The following is a 15,078-nucleotide window of genomic DNA, read 5'->3' as shown; positions in this document are numbered from 1 at the left end:
CACATCTTTCTTCTTATTCACTCTGCCCTTTAATATCTGCATTCTGAATGTCTAAACTCCTTCTTTCATTTTTGAGTTTTCATTTAATGATCTTGTAATAAAAAAATGAGCAAAGAATAGTACCTCTTAGTGCTTTCTAGATACATAACAAAAGTTGATAGACCTTGCATCTGATATTTCATATTTTTGTTAACTGATGAATTCATTTGCAAATTAGTTTGAGAAATGATCCCATAGATCAATTGCTTTGAGTAGGAGAGGATTGAATATTTGCTTTCAACAGAAAATAAATTTTGAAGAATCTGTCTTATCCTAACATTGATCTCACTCACCTATAATATTTTTTTCAACACCTCTTTTATTTCTAGTTATGTTTCGCCTCTATGACACAGATGGGAATGGCTTCCTGGACAGCTCGGTAATTTTTTTTCTTCAAATTTTCTGTGAAAATTTCAAAGCAGTTTGTTCTGAAAAATGCAATGAATAAATTTATAGCTATTACCACAGAAGACACACTTAATATAATTTCCATGCACTCACACAGCATTTTTATCATCTGAATTTTTGAAAGAGAATGATCTGAAAAGGCTGTTAGGATTACAATTGTTCTATTGAATTATTTTACTAGAAAAAAGTGACTTTTATGCATGGGACGATAAAAAAAGACCCCAACCTTGTTTGAATAATACATGAGAAAGTTGAGATCATTGATCTAGAAAGAAAAAAAAAAATCTGAGGTTTGACACTAAGGAAATTATCGAGAATACGAGTAGAATTAAAAGAAATTATAAAGTCAATTCAATCATGTTATCATTTGCCACATTTTAAAGTCTTTTGGTCATATATATGCTGTTAAAATACATACATATATTTAAAAATTGATTTGACCAACTCTCCTTTTTAAAATGTCTCATCTAATATAAATGCAAACTGTATTCTTTATCATTTTAGTCATAAAAAGCAATAGGAAAAAAATACAATCTCTGTATGACTTAATTGAAATGAATAATTAAATGTTTATTTTATTTGTAATATACACAAATAAGTGTTAGTTTTCAGAGCAGTTAGATTCTTAATTTTACTGCACGAATCAGTGCCTCAAGTGAAAATCCATTTCAGGTTCCATCCAATAATGCATTTATATTTCCTAATCATATATTTTTCATATTATATCATTGCCTATTCCATAAAGGAAATATAAGAATATTAATAAAATAATAAATGTCAGGTTGTGGAAATTTTGAAGTATGCAGGTACATTAAAAAACAAATATTTTGATATTTTTAAAGTGATTAAAATGAGCATTACTTCTGATAATGAGTGAGTTTCTCTCATCATCTGATATACCTCCCTCTAACAGAACCAAACAGAATTCTACAGGCAAAGCAATGAAGTTGGATACATATTTATGTAATGCTGAGTACGATAATGGCACATTAGCTTCTCCAGAGAGAGATAATAACGTATAATTCCTAATTTAGGAAATGACCACCCATCTAAATTGATGCTGTGATTGTAGGATTTCTTATTTAAGTCCCTCCAGTTTTTCAAATGCTATCATTTTTAAGTGCCTGGTAGTGTGCAGTTTTCCATTTAGGAATATTAAGCTACACGATACATTTGCTCATTTTCTGGTGGCACTTCACAGCTAGGAGTTTAGACTTTTCTAGATATTTCCATATGCTTATTGTAGCACTTCTGACTATATTGATACAAATTATATTTTAATGCAAATTTGTTTTATTTAATGTTTCTGTTTAATTAAATTAAAAAGATGTTTCTTTACTAGACTTTTAGCCATGGTTTGGCAGCTGATTTGAAAATTAAATTAAGTGCGTTTTTTGGTCTCTGGCCATTTTTGTTGTTGTTGTTAACATACAGTATATTTCCAACAATATTTATAACTATACATACAATATTAAACAATGAATTGGGGATAAATAAATTTATTTATAATTCAAGTAGTCTGTTTTGTAATTAAGGGTCTGAATTTTGTTTCTATGGTGTTCTCCATACAACCTACTACAACAGTATATTGCCTTCACTGTCAGGTTGAAATTGCACATGCTGATGTCATTTGTCTTGGAATTGTAAAGGTATAACACTTCACATAGTGGAGGCAAGGCATAGGAAAATTGATACTTTGAAAAATGACCACTATGTGTAATAATGCTAGTTAATATTTATTGATCCCTCGCACTATGCCAGGTGACATAAATGTATTTCATATCATAGCATATTTACTCTTTGCAGCAACTCTACAAACTAGGTAAGATTAGAATAGTCATTTTACTGATGAGGAAACCGAGTCTTAGGTTAGTTGACTTATCTGATGTCAATTAAACATGCCTACATAGTAGTCCACTAGAAATAGTTTCTGTTCCTAAAAACATATCCAGGGACGTTTAACCTTTCTAAACCATTAAGGCATATATATGTAGGCAAAGACAGAGTAACACACACACACACACACACACACACACACGCACAATTCTAGCCTATAATTCCAAGGTACACTAGTTTAAAATTTTTCTTATCTGTATTAAGTAAACACATTCATATTTGTATGTTTTTCTGGGGCAACCTGTGTTACACAAACAACATTTTCATGATTACATTTTTCTAGAGAATGGTAGGGTAGCTTCCATCAGTTTTTTATAGGGATCCATTATCTCCCAAAGAAAACCTCTTTTACCATATTTCCTTCTTCACTTTATGAATGTTAAGTACATATATTAGATCAGAGATTGAGATTAGTAGATTAGAGATTAGATTGAGTAGAGTTATCGTTGATTAATATGCTTTCAAACCTTATGCTTTTATACTATAAGAAGTATAAAGTTTTACATTATTATACTGTAACAACAATTTTAATTACGTCATTGACTACATTTAAAATTACTAGCATTTACAAAGCATATTTAATCTATTCTGGAGACAGGGAACAATTAAAGCATTAAATAAATAGTTATGAGCAAATGTTTAAATTTGTTTAGTCAAGTCATATGTATTAACTAGCCGCTGTTCAGAGTTGACAGTTGAGCAGAATAATATGAAGATTCTAACTAAAATTCTATTTCCTCATAAAATAAACTTTACATGTACTTAGCCTCTAAACTTTGACCCTTGAACGCACCTCTAGCAGAGCAAATTATACCACTTAATGACTAGAACAGTCAATATACATTCTCAGTGTATCAGAATAAAAATAAACTTCTCAGTTGCCCTCAAACACTTCCCTTCATCCTTCCACACCTGTTTCCAAGCCATAGGGTCAGGATGCTTGGTGACTTAAACATCACATCTTGTGAAAATATGCATGTCTCTTCTTTGATCAGATGTTCTTTCCCAAGACAGATTTTCTTCCTTAAAAAAATCTTCTATTGGAAGAAAATCTTTTTTTGTGCAGTTGGTGCCCTCTCCTGGTGAAGATTTTTAGACAAAGTACAAAATGAATTTGTATTCAAGTGCATCTTTTATGTATAGTTAATCAGACTGTTAAAAGGATATATTACATGTGTATATAAATTACTATATATATATAAATTTTATATAATAGGTATAAATTAATCATGTAACTCCTTTAGTTTTTGAGCTACATGTTAAAGAAAACAATTCTCGTAAGTAAAAGTTTGAAAAATTTACGAAGACCTTATATTCATATCCATTCTCTCTCTCTCTCTCTCTCTCTCTCTCTCTCTCTCTCCCCCTCTCTCCCCCTCTCCCTCTCCCTCTCACTCTCACTCTCTTCTCTCCAGGAACTAGAAAATATCATCAGTCAAATGATGCATGTTGCAGAGTACCTTGAATGGGATGTCACTGAACTGAATCCAGTAGGTATATGAATGGTTTAACTGTTGGCTACATTCTAAAAGACCCCTTTGTCTTTTGGGTTTGGTTTTGTTCTGTTTTGTTTGTTTGTTTTTGGAACTTGAAGATACTCCTGTCATTTGATATTTTCCTTTGATAACTCTAAGTTACTCTTTCTATTCAGTGCTGAAAATGGATTCTGAACAAGAAAATGTATATGTGCTGTTCTGGAGTTCTAAACAGTAACTTTTCCTTTTCTTCTTCATGGAAATTAATTTGAATCGTGGCCTCAAATATCTGTCGGTAAACAGGCTGCTGATGAACACTGCCAAAGTTGTGCCATGCCATAAAAAAGTCAGAAATGATGTGTGTTTTTCATGATCTCTATGATTTTCCTCGTATGGAAATAGCTAAATATTGATTCTAAAAGAAGGTGAACTCAATCAAGAAGATGATAGTTTACTGTGTATGACATTGTATTATTCCCTGTATATATGTTATTCAACACTTGCAACTCTCTGAAGTAGATACTACTGTTTTATTCATTTTACAGATGAGGAATTGAGACCTCAGAATGTTAAAGTAACTTCCCTGTAGCACTTAAGCTGGTTAAAGATAGAGCTAGAAAATTATAATCTATTGTTTAAAGAAATGGTATCTAACGATGCTTGTAAGAACATTAAAAAAAACCTTATTGGGGCGCCTGGATGGCTCAGTTGGTTAAGCGGCCGACTTCGGCTCAGGTCATGATCTCACGGTCCGTGAGTTCGAGCCCCGCGTCGGGCTCTGTGCTCACAGCTCAGAGCCTGGAGCCTGTTTCAGATTCTGTGTCTCCCTCTCTCTGACCCTCCCCTGTTCATGCTCTGTCTCTCCCTGTCTCAAAAATAAATAAAATGTTAAAAAAAATTTAAAAAACCCTTATTTTTACAGCATTATTCAAATGTATATTAAAACATACTTGATTAGAATCTGTGACTTTTGCTACAAGTAATATTTTGAGGAGAGTTGATAAGTATGTTATTGACTTTAGTTTATTCTTGAAACCAACTAAGTCGAGCAAATTATAAATGAGTTAAGCAAATAGACATCAATTTATTTTAATGGCTTGCATTTTATATGAATTTTAAAAGCCTTATAGCGGCATGATAATGACATGATTATGTGATAGGAGAGCTGAGATAGCATTCCCTTTGCTTTGGAAACTAACGCCAGTAAATTACAACAAAATTATATGCAATGTCACCTATAAAGGAGGGCACCATTCTTACTGGGATTGAGGTTTCCAAGTTTTAAGTCAACTGGTTTTTCTTTTTTGAGGGATGTGGAAATACACATGCTGTGCATATGATGCATAGCAGATATCATGAACAAGGTTGCAGTTTTTATATTCAATAATAAAATAATGGTATTTAATTCTAAGAATACTGCTTGATTCATCTTAGTACTATTTTCACTGAAATTAAGGGACTTTTAAGTTCTTTTGTCCTTTGGGGTTATGTTCATCTAAAACAGCTTTGTCCATCCTACTCACCTTAATACCTGTAAATATTGTACATCTTTCAGTCAAGTCTCTTGTCCTCACTGGAGCCATGGAAAGAAGGAAGATGTTTTTTATATTAGATTTTAAAGCTGAAGGCGACACTACTGCTTTCTCTCCCCCAAAATATTGGCAGGCTGTACATTTGAGTAAAAGGGAGATGTGGATGATTTGAGGAAGGGAACAGTTGGTGGCTGGGCCGTCTAATTATGACAGATCCCTACTGGAAAATATAAATAATAAACTGTATGGCATTATTTGTCATTTGCAGCACACACTGATAAATCTGTCACCTCTGTGAGTAGTATAAATAGTAGAAAGTGAAGATAAAATGACTTACCTTGTGCAGTGTGTTTGCCATCATGGGGAACGGCATGCCTCATCCTGCCTAATGATTCGGCAACTCTGCCTGTTTTAAACCAGTGTGTACATTTGTACACGTTGTCAGACACCTGATAAGTTTACACATATGAATAAAAACAATTGAACATTTGAGGTTCATGGCAGCTAATGGGGAATATTGAGACGTCCTCGGAAAAGGTTTTTAAAAAATGAACCCAGGCTCTAACATTAGATATGTTAGGTACAACCACCTGAAACAATGCTCTGTGTTTTAGTTTTCTTCTTATTTATTCTTTCTACTAGTTCTTCAAAGTACATTCAAAGGGCAGGAGATTTTAACAGTATCTTCTACCTTTTTGCTAAATTCTAAATAATTTCCCCTGTTTTTCATTTGGAGAATAATAAAATGATTATTTCAGCACAATTTGTTCCAAAAAGTCTCTTGTTTCTCAATACCTACCTTTAGGTGTGTATGAAGGAAAATAACCCGATTTTCAAATACTTCATGAGGAACCACACCAATCAACTAAATTCAGGAGTTTTTAGGCAAACAACACTGTATCAACATATCAAGTATTTCATTTATTGCATCTTTTCAAATTTTTGTTCTAATGCTCTCCGTGTATCTTTTTTTTTTTTTTTCTGAATCGATTAAAATTTCTGTATTAGCATTTTGGTGCTATTAGATGGAAATACTTCATCTCCCCAGAAAGCAAGGGTAATATGTTTGGAACACACATATACTTTCTACTAATGTAATATTAACAGCCCCTATGTGATACTTAGTATACATTCTGGATGCTCTTTGAAAAAGCTTACAGTATATTAACATACTTATTAAACACATTGGATTAAATACTGATATTACCACTGTAAAAGAGATAGTTGTATTACCAACAAACACTGTAGAGAACATTTTGAGACACTCTATACAAGTCAACTTTAGAAAAGAAACCTAATCAAAAATGACTTGATGGTTTAACTTCTTGGATTTATTAAGTTCTGATAGACAATTAAAAGCAACTTAATTCCTCCACCCCTTACCACTTAGCAAAGAATTACTTCAGCTCTTTGCCATGAAGTTAATTTGTTCAGACATTTTCTGGCATATACATGAATTTTAAAAATCTAGAGAAAGCAATTAAAGACCACTTTCACCCTTAAATTAAAGATACCTTCTTGTTTTAGCTGTATCATTCGCTGAGAAAGTATTAAAAAGTTAAGCAGTTATTCCTACAAGTTGAACATCATAGGTGGTCAAGTTCCAGAAATCATAACAAAGCCACGATATCCACAGTTTTTGGATTAACGTTGTACCAACTTACCTAGATATTTATCTCTACTCTGCAATTAGTTGCTGGTCAGTTTGTTTTAGCCAATTCATTGCAATGCTTTATTCTTTCTTTTGAAATTTATTTTATTGATTCACTGCAAGCTTTCCCTCATCTCTTCTACTCCAGATCCTCCATGAAATGATGGAAGAAATAGACTATGATCATGATGGAACAGTCTCTCTGGAGGAATGGATCCAAGGAGGAATGACAACAATTCCCCTTCTTGTGCTCCTGGGCTTGGAAAATGTAAGCATTTACACAAAGAGGGTGGCCTGGTGGTAAGTCAGTGGGGTGCTCCATTACACATTTTGATTATAAATTGATTTGGCCATTTTCTGTCATTAAGTAGTGAGTGCCTGGACCTTTTAATAAGTATACCACAGTGCAGTGTCATAATAAGTTGTGATTAATACTTGCCACAAACACATTGATTCATTTTAGGTATTGCTTTATTATTTAATACATAATTTCTTTTTTTCTCTATTTAAAATATGATCTAGTTTGAAAAAAAATATTGACCTTCTCATTTTATTTACTGCAAGAAACTCCCCAATATTATTACAGTCTGTGGTTCTTGTGGTGCTCCTTCTCATTCCATAATCACCATCCCCATGAAGAAAATCTATTTTATTGATAACCAATACTTGGAGAAGCCAATTATATACTGAGGTAGTTAAGAGTATATATGAAACATAATTTTTTCTTACGTATCATCAGAGCAGCCAGCTTTTCATTCTAAGCCTATCAAAAGTTTTCTTATATCATTGCTTCCAGTGGTAATTAAAAAGTGGTTTGCCAGAAAATAAATGAACCTAAGTTTAGAATGGGATATAACAGTGAGTTTGAAACTGAATCTTGCTGCCGGGTGTTGATGTCAATTTCAGTAATCAAAGTCAATGAGTCACTATTGGATTTTTGTATGTAGCATTAATAAAAAGAATTAATTCTAATGTGCATATAATAAAATGTATACTAAGATTTAAAGAACATTACTTATGGAAACCACCATAACACATAAAATATTTAGAATTTTGAAATGCAAGAACATCACATCCACTGCTTTGCTGCTGACTCCAAAACTTTTCATACTTCTTTGTTACCAGAGCTGACAATGTTGCAGTTCAAGACTATACCAGTTACTCAAGAGTTACTCAAATTTTTTTTAAATTTTATTTTTTTAAAAATTTACACCCTAATTAGTTAGCATGTAGTGCAACAATGATTTCAGGAGTAGATTCCTTAATGCCCCTTACCCATATAGCTCATCCCCCCTCCCATATACCCTCTAGTAACCCTCTGTTTGTTCTCCATATTTATGAGAAGAGACCAAATTTTTTAAAGCCCTCGTGAAATCTTACAGTCTGTATTTGTAAGACCTATGAGAATATACACAAATATGTTTGTACACTTTTACATATGGGTGTGGGAATATATATGTGGGCTTTAGGAAAGTAGCATTTCTCTCTTTTTCACCTGAATGTTCAAATTCTTTCACATTTAGGTTAAGCTTACCCCTCATGAGGCCCATAGGATTTTAGATATGGTCATAGGAAGGCAAAGAAAAATTGCTAATAGATGATATACAAGGAAGTTATCCTTAAAGTAAATAATATATTAAAACAAAGTAGATCTTATTGTTAATAGATATATATTTCTACATTTTGAAAATTAATGAGGGAGTTTTTTCTTATATCTGATGTTCTCATACAATACATAACCTGATATCTTTTGGTAAGAACCTGTTGTATATCTCTATATTTTAAATATTTGTTTAATTGTTTAATACACCTGATTAAACTATATGTAAATATATCAGGAGAAAACAAAAAGAAAATTAACAAAAGTTAACATTTTAAGGAGTAAGGTATTCTTTAAACAGAAAAAGTTGTCATATGCTAGTCAAGAAGTTCTGATAATAACATTTCCCTCAAAGAGAATTTTATATTTTTAAAGCTACAATTACATTTATTCTAAATATTTATGGAAATTTTAGTATGAGAGAATGTATGGGAATGAGTAAGTACACTATTTGGTATGCTGGACAGCAAAACGCAGAAATGCACACTTAGTCATCTATTTTTAAAATATTACATAAAGATTTTGAAATGATGTTCTTCTAAGGAAACAGTTGTTTAGATTTTTTATGATTTTATATATATATATATATATATATATATATACATATATTATTTATAAGGTTGTGAAAATAGCATGGGTAAATACAATCCACAAAGTCCTGATAGATTTAATTCAAATTATTTTAAACAAATACAATACTTCATCAGTTTCTAATGTAGCAGTAAATTTATTTCAACTGAATGAAAATTCTTTGTCATGAATTTCTATCAGGCTAAGCATACCTAATATACTTTATAATCATGTTCTTAAATTTATATTTTGTGTTTTTAGTAATATGAGATGTTTTTGGAGTTTAACAGGAGAAATCCATTTAGGGTTTCAAAGTAGTAACCAGACCTATGTTCCAAAATTGTGTTTCCAGTAAAAGCCACTAGATGGCGTGGCTACATCGTTTAACATTTACTGATCAACTTAAATAGGAGATGGAATTTTTCCTCTATAAAGAATTCTGAGAGTAATATCCCTTTTCCTTTGCTTTTTTAAAAAAGAATAAGCCAATAATGTTTTAAATTGTCTTTTAATAAAATGTATAAGCCATGTAATTATGATCACAAAACAGAGCATTTATTTGTTAGAAACAGCTTTTTAATTCCGAAGCATGGAAAGTGTTATACAAAGCAGGAATGACACAATGACAACTGAGTGATGAGGGCCTTTTTTTAGTAATTGAGATTTATTTCCTTTTCTGTAGGCAGTTAATGTGTTATGTTATTACCTGTAGAGAATTTGATTCATGATGCCATTTCCCCCTTCCACCCCCCAACCCCCCCCTTTTGCTAATCAAATTGGAAATCTAGAAGCTTTAGGTTGAATCCAGCCATTTATTGTGCAGCCAGTCTTGTTATGTTGTCCTATACATTCTTGTCTTCTGTCAATTATGAGCTCAGAGAGTAGATTCTAATTGATAGTGCTTGTTAAATACCACAGTGCATTTGAAAGTTTCTGTGGTGTACTAGCCAAATTACACAGATAAGAACATTGTCCTGGGAGAGAAATCCTTACTTCTAATGCAAAGCAGAACAGTTGTGATTTCATGGTAGTTTATTTTTCTCCATCAATAGACTTTAAATATTTACTCTATTTCAAGTACTATCTGTTTTGGCAGCAAAATCACAAATGTAGTTTATCAGAACCTGATTCTATATCAAATGCTAGAGAGTAAGAGTCATTTCTTTTCTATTATAAGAAGTCCATGAGGGGCACCTGGGTGGCTCAGTTAGTTAAGCATCTGACTTCGGCTTAGGTCATGATCTCACCGCTTTTGAGTTCGAGTCACGCATCAGGCTCTGTGCTGACAGCTCAGAGCCTGGAGCCTGCTTCGGATTCTGTGTCTCCCTCTCTCTCTGTCCCTCCCCCGCTTGTGCTCTGTCTCTCTCTGTCTCTCAAAAATGAATAAATGTAAAAAAAAATTAAAAATTAAAAAAAAAAAGAAGGCCATGAAACTTAGCAAACCCAGTATGAAATGGTACAGTCTGTTACATCTGAAGGAAAACTGAGAGTTTGGGTGGCACTTGTGATTTTTATTATACCTGAAGCAGAGTCATTTATTTATAAGGTCTTTGTTGCAGTTGTTCATTTCCACCATATGGCTGGCACAGAAGTAATCACAGGAACTAAGTAAAGGAAAGAGCAAAGCTGTGTTCCAGGAAAACCTTATTTACAAAAACAGCTTGCTAGTCAGATTTTACCCACAGGCCATAGTTTTCTGACCCATGATTTATTCTGTCGCTTATCTGTCATATTAGAAACAGAAAGAGTATTAATTTATATTTACTCATTTAGGAGAAAGGAATCTAATATCTTTTTATTTAGCTCAGTTAGACAACCCCAACAAGACATGTGGACTAATGAAGAGATAGTACGGTAGCAGTGAACTTCATCAAATTGATCTTTACCTTGGCTCTGTTACTAACTAACTAGGTCATTTTTGTGCCAGCCAGTCATTCTCTCTAGATACATAAAAAGATACTAGACAACAATATCCCTTTCCTTTTCAAATATTCTTTCAACTCAATTATTCTTTTTTTTTTTTTTTGGATAAACAAGATAATTCATAGTGCTCCAATTCCTAAAATCTGTAATCTTGGATCATTATTAGGTTTTTCAAAGAAAATTCCTGAATTCATATTATCGTAAAAACAGAAATACACATTTAAGTAGGAGTGTGGCTTAAGATAAGAATACCTTAACTTCTTAGTCTTGGATTGTAGTGCCCACATCTGGCATGTATGGCTTTTGAGTGGATATATGTTTTCATTTCATTTTATGTGTTCTCAGAATCCTGGACTTTAAATACTATACATCATTCAAACTTTGCTGTTGATCAGAATGTCTTAGGACACATATTTTCAGCTGACTCAGCAAAGTAAAAGTAACCACTTGGTGTGCCTCCTGATTTCTGATGAAGTCTATTTCCTGATGAAATTTCTGAGTATAATGGAGAGCCGAAGATGATGCATTCTTAATAGACTAAGCTATATTTGGAAAACTAATGCTTCACACTCTATTTTTTAAATTTAATTTGGTTGAGCTGTTGTTCTACTGTTTATACATTGCTCAATCTAGAAAGGAATTATGAAGCTGGATAAATGCAACAATTCTTGAGATTCCAAGTTGGGTCGTTCAAGGACACCAGCTCGGTGCTGTGATGTGCTCTTGGATTTGCATTTGAACCCAAGAATGGCAGGTCCTGAGCCTGGCTTTTAAAAATGGGATCTGGAGATAAGCAGTTGATTGCAACTCCACTCAGAATTTTAAACTGTCTCTCTGCATTCTCTTTGCCCAGATCTGATGTAACTCATCTTTCTGTCTTAAAGAGCATTTTCTTACATATTGTTATATCTTTTTGGAGACCTTGAGCAGAAAAGGAAGGTAATTGAATGGTCATTATTATTTAATGAGTTGGAATTAATTTGCAACATTTGCTCTTAAAAGTGTCTTAAATGAAGTCAGCTGAAACAGACAGGGATGTGGCCCGGTATGGGGATTAGGGGCATTTTGGCTATGGCATTAGTAAATTTTCTCCTTCAGGTCTTTTGAAAAAATGAGATTATTTATAGTAGCCCTAGTTCACTTGAACATGATATGTGATCTTGGATGCATTTAGGGAAAAACTAAAACTTTAGAAATCATTAGGGTCATGAAATAGCTTCCAAAAATTTCCAAGGGGCATTCTTGCCTTTGAAACCTCCTTTTGACTTCTAGGGAGTAAAAAGGGAGGAGGAACTTAGGGCTCTTTCTCTGTGTGAACTTGCCTCTGTTTCATTAAGTAGTTCTCTGTCATAATCAGTTCACAGAACTGAACCACTTCACTTATAAAATACAGTGTTTTGTAAATATCAGGAGGAAATTTCTACTAAAAGTGATGTCTGGTAATGAAAAACAGAACAGATTTTTTATGAAACAAAGTATAGTAAACCTACAAACATCCTTCTCAAGTCTTTTGGCTAAAACATTGGGATGTTACAACTCAACCCAATGATAGTAATAATATTTGCTGTTTATATAACACCAATCTTCTGAGGAGCTAAATTGACTTCACAGGTATTGTCTAATGAAACCTCACACCACAGCCTGGGAGAGGAAAGTAGGTGTTTCCATTTTATTAGAGAGGAAAATAGGAAGAGAGGTGAAATGGCTTATCCACATTTTCATATTAGGCCAGGAATCAAGCCTTCTGGATTTTTCTCTTCATTTCTTGTTTAAAAAGATGAATTCCTTTCTATGACAATAAATATTTATTTGCAAGAGAAGTACTATTAGGGACATGCTCTACTGGCTGATAGAATATAATAAGGGACAGATTCTCCCTGTCCCCCACTAAGTTTAATAAGACAAACAAGACAAGACATGAAAATACAGAGGGCTGGAGTATAATTTGCACTGCTGAGAAATAGTTGGCTCCTGGTTTCAATTTCTTCTCTTGAAGTCACATACATATTTCATCCTTTGCATATTTTGGCAATGTATCTATCCGGTTAAGAGCTATAAAGCTATTTAATTTGTTTTTTGGTAAAGTATTTTATGTCTGGGTAACGGATTTGTACATCAGTTACAGCCTGTAACATGGCTAAGTGTTCTGATTGACAGAACACCCACGTTCAGACTTGTTTATTTTTTGATAAGGAAAATGCCAGCTAACTTAGTCCATATGTGCTCTTCAACAAGATGAGGCTTATTCACATGTAATGGACATTCATTTAAAAATCAAATGACAAGGATTATAAGAACAGTAATACATATGAAAATTCCATATTTTTTCTTTCCTCTTTTCACTTAAGAATGTTTGTTTAACCTGATTTTATCTATATCTATGTGTTATTTCTATCTACCTATCTATACCTATATGTCTATATCTATATCTATATCTGTATCTGTATCTATATCTATCTATTAAATTAACAACCCCCTCACTTAAACTTTTCACTCAGGATGTTTTATTCTTATTTTAAGAAACAGAAATTTTAAAATACAGACAGTTTGAAAAACATAGCAATGCTAAACAAATATATAAAATGTTCCTTTCATATAATAACAACACTAGAAATCTCATGGCTCAAACAAATTAGAACTGGATTCAGAAAGTACTATAAACACTATTTCTTATTTTATTTTATTTATTTTGAGAGAGACAGAGAGAGCATGAGCCGGGAGGGGCAGAGAGAGAATCTCAATCTCCACTCTCAGTGCAGAGCACCACACAGGGCTTGAGCTCATGAAACCATGGGATCATGACCTGAGCCGAAATCAAGAGTTGGGCACTTAACCGACTGAGCCACTCAGGCACCACTATAAAAACTATTTCTTAAGTTGTGGAAGAAAATTAAAACACCAGTGTTTTCTGATGTCCTCTCCACAACACCCTTAGCATAACTGTTTTTGTTGAGAGCTTGTTTGTCAAAACAAACAAACAAAAAACAAAAAAACTAAACATTGTCCAGAACTGTGAAGGGCCTAAGAAGTTCCCTACTTGCACATTAGCAAGTTAGCTTGTTCAAGTTTCATGTATGCTGGCAGAGGACATGAGACACCTGGGTCAGAAACAAAAGGACATTTATTTATAGCACAGCAAGAGGTAGGAGCTGCATGTTTGAGCCAGTTCTCTTGGCCTATAGTCTCACACAGGTGATGGAGCATGTCACAAGGAATCACTGTGCACGGCCTCAGAGCTTGGATCCCCTGGCTCGGGGAAACTAAATCTTTTATAATGTGCAATAAACAAACCTGCTTAACCTTTTCTTAGAAGAGAGAGATTATTTTTATTATACTGGACAGTAAGTAAAACTGCCCTCTGCTCTGTAGGGAGATCCATCTCTATTGTCCAAGGCTACCTGTTTTTCAAATATCTTTAAAAAGATAACCTGGAAAAAATGACAGTTCTTCTGCTTACAAAATGTGCAGAAATTCAAGACACCCATGGAGAATTATCTCCCAGGAAACATTTTCATTAATGTTTCATATTATGATGCAAATTTGACATTTCTGGTTCTAATGTAAGAGTTAGTTACTATGGATTTAATCAAGTATTTTAAATCTGGTGGTTTATCTCATCACTGGAAATAAAAAAAGGTGGTCAGGAAGCATTATTATTAATATTTTAGTATAAAGAAAAATGAAACGATCTGGACATGTTTATATTGTCCCACCACTATGGAAAATGTTTTCATGTCACAGCACACAGTAGGTGATCAAAAAGTTTTATTAGGTGAATGTGTTCTGAAAAATATAATAACTAGGCTAACGTGAAAAATCATGTCCTATAATGGTTGCTATTGAATAAGTGATGTCTAAAATTAATCTCAGTTTGATAGAATTTGGTGAACATGGTCTACATGGTCTACAAGGACAGAAAATGATAGTAACAACAGTAATGGTATTTAATAATTTCATTTAGTATCTTGACCTTCTTGTAAAGAA

The 15,078-nt window shown here is 33.1% G+C and overlaps 1 protein-coding gene across 12 annotated transcripts in view; it reads left to right on the top strand.

The window, feature by feature from the left end:
* DGKB (diacylglycerol kinase beta) overlaps window positions 1-15,078 on the top strand; it is a 725,288-nt gene that overhangs the window by 186,841 nt on the left and 523,369 nt on the right. For all 12 annotated transcript variants that reach the window (XM_060632583.3, XM_060632585.3, XM_060632581.3 and 9 more), the window contains 3 exons: window positions 369-418; window positions 3,759-3,833; window positions 7,150-7,269. In XM_060632583.3, coding sequence (XP_060488566.1) covers window positions 369-418; window positions 3,759-3,833; window positions 7,150-7,269 — 245 coding nt within the window. The remainder of the gene's footprint in view (window positions 1-368; window positions 419-3,758; window positions 3,834-7,149; window positions 7,270-15,078) is intronic.

This window comes from Panthera onca, chromosome A2 (genome assembly GCF_046562875.1).
Source record: "Panthera onca isolate mPanOnc1 chromosome A2, mPanOnc1 haplotype 2, whole genome shotgun sequence".
Taxonomy (NCBI): Eukaryota; Metazoa; Chordata; class Mammalia; order Carnivora; family Felidae; genus Panthera; species Panthera onca.
The sequence above is the reverse complement of the archived record's forward strand: the minus strand, read 5'-3'. Positions and strand labels throughout refer to the sequence as shown.